The 16,486-nt window shown below is 43.5% G+C and overlaps 2 protein-coding genes across 2 annotated transcripts; one reads left to right on the forward strand and one right to left on the reverse strand.

Annotated features, from left to right (window-relative positions):
* Positions 1-7,779: 7,779 nt before the first annotated feature.
* LOC124686717 (ethylene-responsive transcription factor WIN1-like) lies at positions 7,780-8,521 on the forward strand. Its single transcript, XM_047220617.1, has 2 exons — positions 7,780-7,880; positions 7,966-8,521. Exons 1-2 carry the CDS (start codon positions 7,780-7,782, stop codon positions 8,519-8,521), a joined length of 657 nt encoding a protein of 218 aa, XP_047076573.1.
* A 3,649-nt stretch (positions 8,522-12,170) lies between these two features.
* On the reverse strand, positions 12,171-15,004 carry LOC124686719 (DEAD-box ATP-dependent RNA helicase 41-like). Its single transcript, XM_047220618.1, has 3 exons — positions 14,904-15,004; positions 14,424-14,536; positions 12,171-14,063 (listed from the first exon to the last, which is right to left on the reverse strand). The coding sequence occupies exons 2-3, from the start codon at positions 14,494-14,496 to the stop codon at positions 12,532-12,534; spliced, it is 1,605 nt and encodes a 534-aa protein (XP_047076574.1). The 5' UTR covers positions 14,497-14,536; positions 14,904-15,004; the 3' UTR covers positions 12,171-12,531.
* Positions 15,005-16,486: the final 1,482 nt, after the last annotated feature.

Raw genomic sequence — 16,486 nt, forward strand, 5'->3', positions numbered from 1 at the left:
ATATGAAAGTATTTGGGACAAGATTTAAATGAAGTGAAACACTTCATATAATTTACATAATAGTTTTGGATAATATCAACTAAATAAACTAGCCATATTGTCCATTAATTAAACTAGGGCATGATCATACAAAGTGACCACACCATTTTCTTGCAGAAACAATTTGTGTAAGTCAAATGTGAGCTATTGGAGTTGGAATTAACTTAATATCTATTTTGGTTGATTTTTAATAATTATTTGAATGTGGAAAAGTCTCTGCCTTCATCTTTTTATCAAATTAATTCTACAATAGATATTGAGGTGGGACCAGTGGCATGTTGTAGAACTTTTTCATGGCTTTCCAACAACATAAAATTTATCAAATTTGGTTGGGTAGATTTGAAACTATTTAATTTCTAAGACAGGACCAGTATTTAAATTTCTCTGAATTAATTTGACAGGATTTGAGAAATGGGCCGGCGGGAAAACAGAATGGGCCGAAAGATTTGAATCTCAGGATGGCCAGCCCAACTAACGACGCGGGCCAGCTGACAGCAGGCCCCACCCGTTAGCGAGCCAGACTTACCGAATCGGTAAGTTTGATCGCGAGCCGTAGGATTAGAGGGGGATCCTACGGCTGGGGTTCGTCGTCTCCGTCGAGGGGAGGAGCTTGCTGGAGCGGCGGAGGTAGGGGGTCGGCGGCCAGGTGGAGCTCCGGCGAGGGGCGGCGCTGGTGCTTGGCGACGTTGTCGACGAAGGGGAGTCGCCTGGTACCGGTGGTGTCGCCGATGGTGCTCGAATTCGTCGGCGGCGATCTCAGCTCCTCTGCGGGCTCCGGCGATCAATTGGGCGGCTCCGGTGAGTAATTGGGGGAGAGGAGTGGACGAGGAGGATCAGAAGGGAGAGGGGAGCGATGTTGGTGTGAGGAGTTGGGCGCGGGAGCTTCTCCTTTTATAGGGTTGAGTTGGCCGTGAGGTGGGCGGCGAGAGCGACAGCAGAGCGGCGGCTCCGGCGAAGGAATGGGGTCGGCGAGGTGGGCGCGAGTTAGGCGGCGTCTAGGCGGTGTCAGGAAGCTAGGGTACGAGGTGGGGGACAGCCTGATACGCGCGCGAGAGGGCGAGGTTCTGGCGGCAGGGTTGCGGGATTCCGGCGAGGTGGTCGTCGGCGACAAGGCTCGCGCGAGCAGGGGAGCGTGTCCGACGGGATCCTGGCACGGTGGTGAAGCTCAATGCGGGGCATGGGGGTCCAGGGAAGGCTTGCTTCGTCGGCGTTGCACGTGGCCAGAGTTCGCCGTGGCGTGCGCGCTGTGCGACGCGAGCGGCATGCTCTGGCAAACTTGGGCGCGCGAATTCCGGCGAATGTCGTCGTCCTCCTCGACAAGTAACGGTGCTAGGTGATGTAGGGAGTCGAGGTGGCACCCTTGGGCATGGTGGCCATGGCCAGGGAGGAGAAGAAGAGGGGGGAGGTCGCCATGTGTGCCATGGCCGGCATGGCCATGCCATGCTAGCTTGGCTAGCTCCCCCTAGGGTTTCTGTGGGTTGGCTAGGGTGAGAGAGGTCAAGGGAACCAGAGAGAGTGAATTGGGGGCAGTAGCTTAGTGTAGATCACTATTTAGAATAGTGTTGGCATAGTTCCCTATTTGTAATTTGCTATAATTTACCAAATTTGGTTTGATTCAAAAGGTGGAAAGATTTGGAAAAGTTGTATTTAGTTGAGTTGTATTTGATCAGAGAGAATGATGGGTAGTGGTGGAATTGTCCAAATCAAAGAATTTCAAATTTGGCTAAGTGTGAGATTGTTGCATATGATAAAAAGTTCCAACTTTGGATGAGCATAGAATTGGATCCAAGATGAATTTGACCAGGTGGTCTTTACCAAAGTTGTTCTCCTTCATGTGCTCTTGGATGAGGTGCAAAGAATTGAGAGAGTCTAGTTTGAAAATTTTGAAATAGAGAGGCTCAAAGTAGTGATCAGACTATTAATGGCAGATTTGACCAATATCACATGTGATCACAATTTGAGTTTGAAAATTCATTTGATTTGTGTTTCTTTGATTCCAAAAGTAGTAATAAGTGTTTAGTATCATATTACAACTAATGGTGAAGACCAAAATGGTCTAGGTCAAAGATTTAGAAAAATGGCATAAACCATATGTGAGGGTTTTGTGAATTTCTAACTTCCATTCTTTTATTTTTCTTTGCTTTATTTTAACAAGAGTAAGGTTTATTTGGTGTTATATTGAGTTGGGTGAAAGGTGCACACCATTTTGAGGCAATGGAAGTGGCTAGGTCAAGATTTGATAATTTGGCTAAGTGCCACATATGCTTCTATGCATATGTTTGATTTTACTTTGTTTCTTACTTGAATTGGTTGGTAGGTGCTTTGTTGAGTGTGTTGAGGTATTTCAATTCATCTACTCAAGGTAGACAAAGCAAAGCTCATCATTTTCAAAAAGTAGCCATAGGCTTGCATATGCCTTTTTCTTAATTAAGATCTTTTCTTTTTATTTTATTTTTCAAAGATTGATGACAAGAGGGATGAGGTTTAGGGTTTAGTAAGTTTTGCAATGGTTCACCACCATTTAGCAAAGTAAGAAAGGTAGAGTTCAAAATCTCCATATTAGGGCTATATGCCCACATATGTCTTTTTCTTTATTTTGGGTTTTCTCAAAATAGATCCAAAGTATTTTTGAGAAGGTTAGGGTTTAGGGTTTTTCTTATTTGATTTCTTTCTCTTTTATTTTATTTGGTTTGTGATCTTCACTTGATCACTTTAGGGTTTTAGGGTTTATCACATAAGCATATTAACACTCATCATGGCAAAAACACAAGTAATAGGTATGAGCACTATGCATAGCACTCTATATAGGAAAAGTTTTTGTTGGTTCTCATTTTTGGAAAAAGAAAATTCATTTTCTCTTTGTTTTGAAGTTTGGGGTGTTACACTCACTCTGCAAGAAGACTCCCATCCCAACTACAAGCTCACTTCTGGTATAATCAGATACAAGAACAGAATACTGATTGGAGCTAGTACTGACTTGAAGGAGAAAATCTTCCAGACATTCCACTCCTCTACATTGGGAGGCCACTCTGGAAACAGAGTCACTCTTCATAGAATCAAGCAAGTATTCTTCTGGCCACACATGAAACAATTCATTGCTGATAAAGTGGCACACTGCCCTGTCTGTCAGATATCAAAAACAGAAAGGGTACACTATCCTGGTTTGCTTGATCCACTAAATATTCCCAAACTGAAGTGGTCAGAGATAAGCATGGATTTCATAGAGGGCCTGCCTACATCTAAAGGCAAGAATGTCATACCGGTAGTAGTGGACAGATTAACTAAGTATGCACATTTCCTCACTGTGGCACACCCATTCACAGCACAAACTGTTGCCAACCTCTTCCTGGATAACATAGTGAAACTACATGGCCCTCCTCAAGTAATTGTCAGTGACAGAGACAGAATCTTTACATCCAAACTTTGGCAAGAGATGTTGTCTGCTTATAAGGTGGATTTACACTATAGCACAGCATACCACCCTGAATCTGATGGCCAAACAGAGAGGGTTAATCAATGCTTGGAGCAATACCTACGATGCATGGCATTCAAGGAACCAAAGAAATGGGCAGAATGGTTACCTGCTGCAGAGTGGTGGTATAATTCCTCATACCACACATCTCTCAAGTCCACACCATTTGAAGCACTATATGGTCATGCTCCTCCTTCCATACATGGCATTTCCATTCCATGTGATGTGACACCTGAAGTAGAAGTGACATTGCAGGAAAAAGACAGAATCATGAAATCCTTGCAACAGAACTTACTTCAAGCACAGAACAGAATGAAGAAGTATGCAGATCTCAAACGCACAGAGAGAACCTTTGAGATTGGTGACATGGTCTACTTAAAGATGCAACCATATCGTGAAACTGCCTTAGGGTTGAGGAATTCACTCAAGCTCTCATCCAAATACTATGGCCCTTTCAGAGTATTACAGAAAGTAGGGAAGCAAGCTTACAAGATACAAGTGCCGCGTAAGGAACATTAATCCATGATGTCTTCCACGTTAATCAGTTGAAGAAACACATTGGTCCCAAGGCAGTCCCTAACTCCACCTTGCCACTTGTAACACCTGATGGGAAGATCAAAGTTGCTCCCCTTGCAGTCCTTCAATATCGGCAAGTACCAAGAAGCACTGGCGACTACGACATTCCGATCCCACAATGGCTCATTCATTGGGAGAACATGTCACCAGAGGAAGCAACCTGGGAGGATGCCAAATTCATCCAAGCAACCTTCCCAACATTCCAGCCTTGAAGTCTGGTCTTCATCGAGGGAGTATTGTCAAGAACCTGGCTGTTAGACAGTTTCAGTTTCGTCAGTTAACGGACGGCCACGATGAAGTGTACCCCTTCGATGCAATCCAAAGGCTGTAATTTGAATTTCCCTTTTTGAAACCTGTGCAAGTTTGTAATTCAAACCGGGAACAATCGCGGCTCCCCGGGGACTCTATATAACCTGGGAGAGAGGGAGGATGGGCGGCGCGATAATAAGAACCCTAATTATGTTTTCCAGTTATCTCTGTTCTTTATTTCCAGTTAATTCCTTTACAGCAAATTACCAGTTCTTCCTTTATTTCCCCGCAATTCTTGCTTAGTTGTCTAGGGATCCAAACCATGTCGGGATCCTGACATTTAGTTGTAACACAAGAAAAATACATGATTCAACGAAGCATCCGATGTTTGCCATAGTTGTCAAACTAATAAAAGTAATTTTGAGTTTGAAATTTGAAGTAAAGTAGCCCGTAGTAAGAAATTTATGGTATTTAACCCTACAAATGAAACAAAGCCTATGTAGGAAAAGCCACACGGAATTGAATCCTCCAAAAGTTCTTATGAAATTGCCTTGCGTAAAAGAAGCCCAAACATGCATCTGACAATTGGCTAGCCTCTAAGTACATCCAGGTTGGATAAGCAACGAGGTTAATGCAAGTGTAAGACAGGAAAGTATCCAACTACTTAACAGGGTCTGATGATGAAGACTAGTGGCATCTTAAATCATGTTTTAAAATAGCAATTAGCGTTGCAAATCACTATCCAGAAATCTCTTTTTTTTTGTGGGGACACTATCCAAATCTCTTGCACGACATGTCACTGGCGTAGCTTCGATTGTTACCTTTTGTATGAATGTTTTCAATAACATAATAAACTTTGATAATAAATAATGTATATCAAATTTGCTGGTACCATTTTTATGTACAAAATACAAATATTTTTTACATTAGTTGTCAAATATACAAAAAATCATGTTTTCTAAAATGTCATCTATTTTCTATTAGCACAAAATAGAGTTTATCACATAATAATGAGCAACACAGCAACGCACCAGGGTCCAGGGGTGAAGCTACAGTCAGACTATCTGGGGTTCACCGTGAGGTGTTTTGGATCACCAATTCACCATGGTGCATTTTACAAGAACTACAGACTGTTTTTTCAGGCTAATTGCCAAGGAAAATCTCAATATCCTGGCGACTATGCCCCCTATTCCCTCGGTTCATGAAATTCATAACACAAAAACATGTAGGGACTGATGGTACAAAACATACTTTGATAGTACTCCAAGTTAACATACCTAACAATAGTATTCTCATTTACGGCCAATTTAAATAAGTTTAAAATGTTAGTAACATGAAAAAGTTAAGGAGCTTTGAGCAGAACACTCGCAATCTAGAACTTCAAATAGTATATGTGAAATGTTAAGGAGTACAGTATTACACAGAGGTAGTAGTAAATTGTGAAATGGTCCTATCTCTTGATTTATGTGCTACGGCCAGTTTGAAGTGGTATGCGTGTACTTGCCATGAGGAAAGGATGTGCAGAGACAGTGTCAGAAGAACATATCGGTGACAGAAGCTTCCTATCCAGCAAAACCTGACACAGATGTCTGTGGAGCCTGCACATACCTGCTTCTCATTAACTGAGTCGACAGGGGTAACGGGCTCCAGCAAATCTGATTCACTTCCACACACAAAAATAAATTTTTGGGCAGTTGCATGGTGAAATATATGACAAGGCTCCAATTATTGCAGACCAACTGTTGGACACTTAAATGTCGATATCACCAGACTGCCTTAGGACGTCCACGGCCTAGTACCATTTGCCGTTCATTGGCAGGGCACCTACCTCATCTCAGCAAATTTATAGACAGTAAATTTAAGAGCAGCAAGATGTTTTTGCAAATTTGAATTTCCTTGTGAAGTGCAGACCACCGAAAGGACACCAATCAAGCGCACAGAAAGGCAACCAAGCATTTTTCAGTAGAGCCTAAACCCAGCATTCGGGGTTAAAATTATGCATAGAAACAGAACTACTGCTCCAACCGTCTCTCTGTTTCAGCTTCCTGACATAGTCTACTTACTCTTCCTCCATGAAAAAAATAGTCTAGTTACTAGTGACAAAAGTGCAAACTTTAATACATTATCACGCTATCCACCAAGCAATAAGCCACAACAGTCAACAATATGTCAGAAGATATAACTTCTGAATTTTTCAATAGCAAAGAGCGTCAACCAAACATGAGCGGCACCATCGTGATCACCAGGCTGTGGATGGAGCTAACCTTAGACAAGCTTAAATGCCAACCAACTCCAAGGAATGGATCCCAGAGCTAAAAATATCAGAGCAAAGGGGAACTTGACAGTTCTTCCAGCAAGGCTTACTCAAAATCGCTCTGTCGACTCTGAGCGCAATCCGAAGTCATTTAAAAGCAACATTTCGTTGCACATTTCAAGCTCTACATCCTATGGCTCGAACAGGACTGGGTGTTGAAAGATGAAGAGTGGTTCCAAATGAAGCAAAAGAACTTTGAAGATGCTATCGCACATCAAGCACGATATATCACAAACACGCTATTTTCCCAGCACAAGTCTTACCATATTGACGATCTTCAATAAAAGGTCTTACCACATCTCTCTTCGTAGTTAAGTATACGTCCATGCGTCCCATGGCACTCAAACCCATGATTGAACACCTGGACCACGGTCATTAGCTACAAATGCATAAAGACATCGAGCTCTTTTTATTGGCTCCACTTTGCTCTCGCCTGTCCTGGATGTTATCATCATTGTAATTTCCTTTTAGCTCCTCAAGGCGTCTGTTGAAGAGCTGTTTGTACTACTGACTGTTGAGTCTTTAATATAATCTCGGGATCTTATCTTTCGGAAGGAGGAAAAACATGGCTAGTTCTAGGAGCTTAGGTGAATCAACTCAGCAGCCAGGGCAGCCCAGCCCAACAATAAATGGGGCTGGCCATGGGTGTAGGTGAGCGTGTTTATTACCACTGTACTAGCAGGGAAGGTGGTTATGCTATGCATCTACTCAGTTCACCGACAGTGCACCACTGCGGACCCCCTTCAGACTTCCGTTGCCCCTCCTCTGATTTCGCTCTTCGTCTCTATCTTCTGCTATAGTTTCTTTTTATCCCTTGGCACACGCTTGCTATACTGCTACTAGTGACCCCAGCCAGCAGCAAGCACCCATCCTCTCCCGTGTATACCTTCCATTTCCAATCATGGCCAGTGAAAACCTAGACCAAGCGCACACTCTCTCTTTCTCTCTTATGTGTGTGTGGGAGTGGCACTGTGCACACTATTTGACTACCTACGCATCTAACCACATTTAACACGGCAGTGCAGAAGCAAGTACAGGCTGGGCAGTTTATATTCACTCGACCCAGAGCTCTCCTCCCCCCACAACACCTTCAGAGCCTCATTCCCTCGTCTGTGACAGGCAAAGACAAATGGTGCAACCCAAGAAGAAGTTTCGTGGAGTCAGGCAGCGCCACTGGGGCTCCTGGGTCTCCGAGATCAGACACCCCTCCTGTAAGCCCCTACTACTAGCGTTGCTTCGGTTCCTTCTAAGTTTCTGTTAAGGTCAGTGGTTTTGATCTGTCTACAGGAGTCTAAATGCATGACATATTTTGCAGTAAGAGGAGGGTGTGGCTTGGTACCTTTGAAACGGCGGAGGAGGCCGCACGGGCCTATGATGAGGCCGCCATCTTGATGAGCGGGCGGAATGCCAAGACTAACTTCCCCGTGCAGAGGAGTGGCACTGGTGATCCTGCCCCAGCTGCAGTCCGCGATGTTCGTGGTGGTGGCAGCAGCGGTGGGAGTTCCTCCTCGACGAGCAACCTATCCCAGATTCTCAGTGCCAAGCTTCGCAAGTGCTGCAAGGCGCCATCTCCGTCCCTGACTTGCCTTCGCCTCGACACCGAGAAGTCCCACATTGGTGTCTGGCAGAAGCGCGCGGGAGCCCGTGCCGACTCCAGCTGGGTCATGACCGTGGAGCTCAACAAAAGGGCGGCGCCATCCGGCGATGCAGTGGTGGTACAGTCCACCGTATCAGCAGCCACAGCATCTTCACCGGTGAGTACAATGGATGACGAGGAGAGGCTAACACTGCAGATGATCGAGGAGCTGCTGAGCAGGAGCGGTCCAGCTTCACCTTCACATGGAGAGGATGAAGGCAGCTTCGTGGTCTGAAAAAGCATGGGCGAAACAGCATAGCGAGGTCGCCGTCTGAGATCAGGATCCTGTAGGCTGGTTGGTACACAAGCAGTTCAGGTTGATTCAGTAAGATAGATATGTCTATTACTCACAAAAAATTATAAGTTTGCAATTGTGTGCAGCTATATATATGTACTTACGTTGTTATTATATACTCAGTCACAGTCAAGATGCTTTATTACACATCAATGTCAGTTATATAGTTTCTCATAAAGATAATAAATAGATTGTGGTTCTCTGTTACCTCATCCTTTCCTTCAACTTCAGACTCCAACGTGGGCTATGTAGAGAAATCTAAAAAATGTGATGAAGGTGATATTTGTGAGGAAGACCTCAGCTTTATACAACATAATCATTTCTATGGACCATGGACTCTAGAGTTTTATGTGTACAAGAAGAAAGCACCAAATATTTTTGTGTATTCATGCCAAGTCTGTATGCATTTATTGTGAGGAAATACACTTATAGGGAACATAGGACAAATCAGCAAGAATACAAGCACAAATACAATTCAGTGAGAAGAATTAGCTGCAAAAGTGCAAATCCATCGGATGACTACAACTTGGCATTGTGTCTCAGCTAACACACAATTCCATCATTTCCTTTCGAAATGGTAGAACATTCAATTCCGCACCACCAAACAGAGATATGAGAAGGACATATTTTCAGGAAGCTCCCCTCTGCCACTAATGCTGTCAGCATCATGAAATCATTACATTTTCAGCAATAGAGATGCATGAGTATGTGTTTTCTATATTTAAAACTAAATCCTAAGAAATTCACTGGAAAATCCACCAAGCAAAGAAGTCTTAAGGGCTTGAGTGATCAAACCAATGATGGACCATAGAAAAACTATTTGAGGACAGGTGTACAAAAGACCTTGAGAGTCGTATTTCGCCTCATTCAATAATGAAATGCGATGCATAATTAAGTAGCATTAATCATATTAGGCTAGCTAGGATGAGCCCATGCTATAATGACCAACAAATCCTTTGCCTTTAGACTAGGAACAACTGATAGAGCCTTGGAGCATTCAACTAATAACCAGACAACAGAAGCAAATCACTAGACAGCTCCACCTCACGTCAATTATGCATTAAAGAGATGGCCATCATATAAGGTGAGTTTGTGAAAATAGTTTACATACCAGTGATGACCAATGTCATGGTGAATTGGTGATAGTAAGACCAATGGGCAACTGTCTCAAACTTAGCAAATACTGAACTGGAAGAAACTTAGTGGTGAGGCTTTGTTAGCTCAGATGCTAACTCAAAACTGGCAAGTCACAAGAGTTAGTATATGTATATCAGTGTAAAAAGAAAAGATCAATCAGGAATGACGAGCAAGGTCCCCACGTTCCTTTTTTTTCTGTCCAAACTTCAGAACATGGAGAAATGACAAAAAAAGATCAGCTTCATGGTTGAGTTTAAAGGATGGTGCAAAAGCAGGCAATCAATGCTGAAGGGCCCAATCAGTGAGTTGGTCAGTCACCATAAGCAACTGGATCAGGAAAGAAGAAAATAATAACATAGATGGAAGAAAGTTGCCAACTATAGTCTCTGCTGAGTCACTAGGTCATGAAATAAATGGCATTTCACTGCTTTTCTTACGATAGTTAAGTTGCTTCCTTTTTTAGTCATTATCCATACCTATATGGAAGTGTTTGGATGGAGACTGACTGTCTTTTCGCCTACTATGTCTGTCTTACTCACACATTTTATATGAAGTTCTGTTTGATGATTTGCTTTTCATTCAGCAGGCTGTAGTAGTCTTGTCCTTAAAATCCCCGAACTCACCCGTCATCAGTCATTAGTGCCACAGGTACCATCCTCACAGGGATCCCTCAAGCAACAAACAAAAGCTTTCTGCACCTGTTTCTTCATACTTCTGCCAACATTTGCAATGATGTACATGTAGTATCATCTCTAAATCATCCCCATACCCTTTGTGCAAGCACCATCTAGCATCACGATATACCTCTCTTCATTCTAGATGCCCAGTAACAGATAGAAGAGCAGGATCCTAAAAAACAACATTGAAGTTTGATGGTACCAGTAAGGGATTTATATGCTAAAGTTGGTCATTTTCGTCTTTTATTTACAAGGTTAATAAGTTCTATAGTGTTAAATACTAATTACTAAGGTATATAACTTATAATGGCTTCGTCGTACATCAAAGTTCAATACATAATTTACACACATCTATGTACTAAGAAATTTTAGCATGACGAAACACATAGCACCGTTTATATGAGGAAATTGTTCAGAAGAGGAGGATGTGTATGTGTTCGATAATTTCTGGTACCACATTAGCTGGTCAAGGAACTCCCATGTTGTAAAAGCGAGAATTGAATATGTCCAGCAAGAGAGCTGTGGTGGTCCTCCAAAATTAACTCTACCCTTTGCTTCAAAACTATTCAAACAAATCAGTGAAGTCACATCTTAATTACGATTTTAAAGCATATCGCATTAAGTCACTTACTTAGTGATAGTGATATTTTCATATGCTAGATCTACATAATATGGTTTAAATAAGATCACATGTACATGTGATTCGAGTATGTACTACGGGTTACAGTACATACAGCACCAATGGGTTCATGATTCCACATGATAGAAATGTCAGAATAAATTGGTGAACAAGACATAAAAAACAAACCATTTTCTAGTTAGTCCAGTAGACTCAATAAAGCATAACTTCCATTTGGATGATTATTAGCCCCAACATCATGCTTCGAAGAATAGATGTTCAAATTATAACTAATAAGTTATTGTTCAACTGGAAGAACAAATGAAAAAAGAAGGTAACATGGAAGTATCACCGAGTGATCCACTTTAATGTGGATTATTAAAATCAGATAACTAGTGAAAACCAGTTGTTAACTTGTTATAGTAGTTAAAATGGAACCTCATTGTAGTTGTAAAAATATGGCATGGTACATTGAATACCGCTGGCAAGACAGCAGAATATTGAAGTGCTTGTGGAAGGATGTTTATACTCCAACAGTTGTAGAGAATGCTACTATAATACTTGTGATTCCACCAATTTGCTTTATATGGCTAGTTCACCGTTGTACTTGAACTATTGCACCAGTGAATTAATTTTAGTAAACGAAACAAATATAAGTTTCCTAACATATGTAACAGGTATGCTGGAAGAAAATGAAAGTAAACAGAATAACAAATATTCGCAGTGAGTGCATAAGTCCATTATATCGGATGTGAAAAAAATGTCTAGAGTAGCAACATTTATTAGAACAGTTCTCGTCAAATGTTAAATTCCAGTTGAAAAAAGCATATTTGATCAGCAACAAGCTATAGACAATTTACAACCCTTTTCATAGCTTTGGCAAGGAGACAGCCAGTAAAGTATCGGATCAAATCTGCCACTTTGAGTAAGTCTAAGTACCGCAGAACAGTGGTCCCGTATTGTGCTTCGCTACTAACAATATGGTCCATTAATTTTTTTTGTTGATACTTGATCTATCCACGATTCATGTTGTTATAGGTTTACGGCCCGCAATACTCAGCATTCAGTGATTTCCACAATTCAATGTCCTATCCGAGCTTCCATAGTTCAGATTATCCAGGATCATAAAGAAAACAAACTAGAGCTAGCAAATGAATAATGTAAAGTTGAAAATTTAAAAATATAAATCGTACCATTGTTAAGTCGACTGCAGTACTGCACTGTGCATGTTTGACTTATATTTGGACGGAAACATATGATAACTTCTTTACATTTTCAGCATGAATTGATTCCAGGCACATGCCCTGAGGAATCAACTTAGACTGGTTGACTACTCTGGCTTAGGAAGGTCCTATACATTTCAGAAGTTGCATATTCTGATATCTGGCATATCCACAGGAAGATGGATGCGCAGATGGTTTTCCTAAAAACTTCAACTTGACTACTGAACAACAAAGCCATATATAGTTGGTAGTGCATACAGAAGTGTCATATTAAGAATATTGGCCACTTCTCTGTTAAGTCAATTTTCTCTTCCTGTTAGTGCCAAGAGAAAAATTGTTGATGAATTTTGAATTAGAGAGTTCCCGGGGAATTGGAGCTCCTGCAGTCTTCAGAACCTGAGCAAGTTCTTTGAAGAGTTTCCTATCCTCATCATTCACCAAGACAATAGCCATGCCCTCCTCACCCATTCGAGACGCTCTTCCAACTTGGTGAACATATTCATCAATGGAATTTGGCATGTCAAACAAAATCACTTGGCGTACTTTCAGGAGATCCATTCCACGTCCCAAGACCCCAGTACAAACAACGACAGATACTTCTCCTGTGAGAAACCTTCTCAATCTTTCTCTTCTCTCTTTCATTGTCTTCTCACCATGAATAGAAATAGCCTCCAACCCAGTGGCAGCAGTAATTGCTTCAGACAAGAGATCAGCACCAACTCTGGAACTCACAAACACAATGGCAGGAGGTTTAAAGTGCTGCTTGCTTCTCATTATCTCAAAAATCTTCTGCTTCTTCTGCTTAGACTCCACCCAGATGACCACTTGCTTAACTGATTTGTTTGGTCTACTTGGGTTCCCACAAGTAATATGCATCATGTTGTTAGAGAGTGAGTTCGACAGCTCCTCAATTTCTGAATGTAATGTTGCTGAAAACATCATAACCTGTGGACGTGACAGTGCCTGAAAGATCTGCATGACCTGATCTCTGAATCCCCTCTCTAGCAAGCAGTCCACTTCATCCAAAACAAATGCAGAAACATCGGTAAGGTCAACATTGTGTTTCATGAGAAGATCAATTAGTCTCCCTGGGGTGCCAACAATTAACTCGACACCGTTTTCAATTCTATATATTTGCTGAGCTAACGGATCTCCACCAACAACTAGAGCAGTTTTAAAAGTTAAACCCTTTCCAAGCACCTTCGCTTGATCTTCCACCTGTATGCATAGCTCTCTTGTTGGAGCAAGGACTATAGCTAAGGGCCCCCGCTTGCTTGTACACTGCTGCAGCCGCCCTCGTGAACAATGTGCAATTATAGGAACTAGGAAAGAAGCTGTTTTCCCAGAACCAGTCTCTGCAGAGACAAGTAAGCTTCTATTGCTTAATGATGCAGGGATGACTTGCATCTGCACCGGAGTAGGCATAACATATCCTGCAGCTTCGAGATTGTGCACAAGCTTCTCAGGAAGACCACATGAAGAGAAACACATGATTGGATCAGGAACAGCCTCACCCTTGACGCAAATGTCAAGTTTATTTCTTAGCGAAGCAATCTGGCTAGCATGCAAACTCGGGACATCAGGACAGTTATTGTCTCTGACACAGAAGCTTTCGTCACCAAAAGGAACATTTACACGCACTGGTGGTTTTGCTGGCGTCTTTGCTGTAGCGGCAATTCTATCAAGAAGAGCAGTCTTGCATTGGACGCTGCAGACATCATCATCAGTCTGATCACATATATACTCGCCGTATCGACCGCATATAACGCAGCGAGGCTCCCCTGGAAGAGCTTCTCTCTGCTCAAAGCACCTTTCCTTCACGCGATCTATGAGAGTAACAAATATCATGAACAACATGTTTTAATTCCTTAACTGAATACAAGGAACAGAGAGAGGGCAATCATCTGATATATTACAGCATAGAGGCGCAGGACTGTAGATGATACGAGGTTGGTATTATGTTGTAAGAGAGGAAACCTAAAGAAAACTGTTTTTTTTCTTTGGTGAATGTATTCTCCGTGAAGAAAATCTTGATTTTTTTTGAAATGAGAAAATCTTGATTTTAGAATTAGTGGCCGGAGTTTTTTTTTTCCTTCCTTTTAGGGATGAGAATACATACGTGTCCAATCATTTGGCATCTGCAGGCAGATATACATGCTCTGATAAATTCAATTCAATGCAATTACCTTCGGCTTCGACCTCGTTGTTTCGATCACCAGATGCAGCAACTTCAGCTGAGTCTTTCTCCCCTTGCCCCATTGAACTGATAAACTGAGCAGAGAGGGAGAAGTACCAGAAACTGCATAGAGGAAAAGGAGAAAAGAAATTAGATCCAATACCTTGAACCACAGTTACGGATTCGCCCAGAGTCCGGAGCATCGTCGAACGGAATCATGACGCTTTTAAACTGATAAAATGAAGTAATAAACGGGGACGGGAGGAGAGGCTGAATCGGGGGGCGAGGGGGAGCCCGCCATGGGGTGCAGACGGAGGTGGCCGGGCTCCATTGGAGGGGCTGTGGTGGGCGGCTCGCATCGGAGATGGAGAGGGCGCGCGCGAAAGCGGTGGGGCCGGCCTCCGGGGAGAGGGGAGGACGCCGTGGAACCGCCGGAGAGACGACCAGACCAGACGAGAGAATGAGGAGGAGGGCGCAATAGAGGACACACCTGCGTGCGCCGCCGGCGAGCTCCGCTGGCCGGCTCCCTTCTCTTCTCGTCCCGCGGCTGCAGCACCCACACAGCACAGGAAGGAGCGGCGCTGTGAGAGGGAGGCGACCTTCGAGGCGCCGGAGCAGGAAGCTGCAGCGTGCGGCTGCCGGTGCCGGGCTGGTCTGCGGCGGCCGTGGTGTTGCGCCGTGCTCGTGCTGGTTGGGCCTGGCTGATTTAGCTTGGGCTGCGTCCGACGGATACATTGGGTTTTCAAGGCCCGGGTCACAGTCTAGCCCATGTATCGACAGGCCCAGCCCACTATTCATTATTTATACTCCGGCAGGGGCCGCCGCCCAGGCGAACGCGATCAGACTGCTTATAGTGGGAGTAACATAACTAGTAACATCACATATCTCAAGGCATTTTGATGACATGGCATGCGAATAAATGAAGAAAGAGAGTGATGTGGTAACTAGCTATGTTACCATAACATCACACACCCCAAGGCAAAATGAGTCTACAACATAATAAATGACACAATGCATGACACCACATATAAGTTACTACCCACTATAAAGATAGTAACCTAGACTAATAATATATACCATGTTACTAGTCTAAGTTACTCCCAACTATGAGCAGCCTCAGGGTCATCGGGAGCTCTAGCTGATCATTCTCCGGCGAGTGCTCGCACCTCTCCGGCCGGCCGCTCCATGTAAGTGCAAATCACCCTGATCGAATCCCCGAAGTGCCCGCAACACTAACATGAATCCAGAATTTGATCTGATCAGCTTAAGTCGTTGTATCCATCCAAGAGGTAGCCCTATACAAGGTCTCGATTAATTCGTGCAAGTACTAGTTGCATCGATCCTGTGTCTTTGGTTCATTTCCATTCACGCGGTCCTCTCACCGAATAGTCCATCTCGTTTGCAAAGTTCACTCTCTTGCTCTTCACCTCTCATCTCGATGAACGTAGTTCTGCTCGCAGACCACCTTCCCACCAGCGCCTCCGGCTAACGGCTCAATCAACTCCGTCGCCGTAGAAGCCCCTTGCATCGCATTCGCGTCCCAATTTGTAGACCACATCTAGCTCGTGTCGCGTCCGAGTCCGAGTCCAAGGTCCTCTAGGTTGGCAACATCAACGAGGAAAAAAGGTCCTGGTCCAACCTCCTGTCGAAGAACTTGGTCCAATTGTCAGTGTAAGCATTTTTAAACTATGCTTACCAACCGATGTTATCATGCGACCACCGAAACCCATATCTATACCTAATAATAAAGGAGTGCAAGGTTTCTGCCAAAAAGTTTCGTCAACGCTTTTTGTTGGACCGTTTTGCCCTCCCACCAAAACGCATAATACTACAATCTGCCATGGTACCGGTTCAGTTTTATATTTCCTGCTCCCACCGAGACAGGCGCAGGCTTGCGACGCACTAGCCCCCCTTCTCGTGCCTCCCGCTCCGCTCCCAGGCAGCGCGCTGCAGGCCCGCTTCTGGTGGTTGGAACCGGAATAGGTGCGCAGCTCCTCTACCGCCTCGTCGCTGGAAGCAGGATCGAGCAGAAACAGTCGGGTCGGAGCTTGACGGAGCCGGCCGTCGGAACGC

Source organism: Lolium rigidum, chromosome 2 (genome assembly GCF_022539505.1).
Source record: "Lolium rigidum isolate FL_2022 chromosome 2, APGP_CSIRO_Lrig_0.1, whole genome shotgun sequence".
NCBI classification, from domain to species: domain Eukaryota; kingdom Viridiplantae; phylum Streptophyta; class Magnoliopsida; order Poales; family Poaceae; genus Lolium; species Lolium rigidum.

Bases quoted from the DNA above. Each gene is read 5' to 3' on its own strand.
- LOC124686717 (XM_047220617.1), top strand. From the start codon at position 7,780: ATGGTGCAACCCAAGAAGAAGTTTCGTGGAGTCAGGCAGCGCCACTGG. The intron at 7,881-7,965 runs GTTGCTTCGGTT...CATATTTTGCAG, and splicing joins TGTAAGCCCCTACTACTAGC to TAAGAGGAGGGTGTGGCTTG.
- LOC124686719 (XM_047220618.1), bottom strand. From the start codon at position 14,496: ATGGGGCAAGGGGAGAAAGACTCAGCTGAAGTTGCTGCATCTGGTGAT. The intron at 14,064-14,423 runs GTAATTGCATTG...TTACTCTCATAG, and splicing joins CAACGAGGTCGAAGCCGAAG to ATCGCGTGAAGGAAAGGTGC.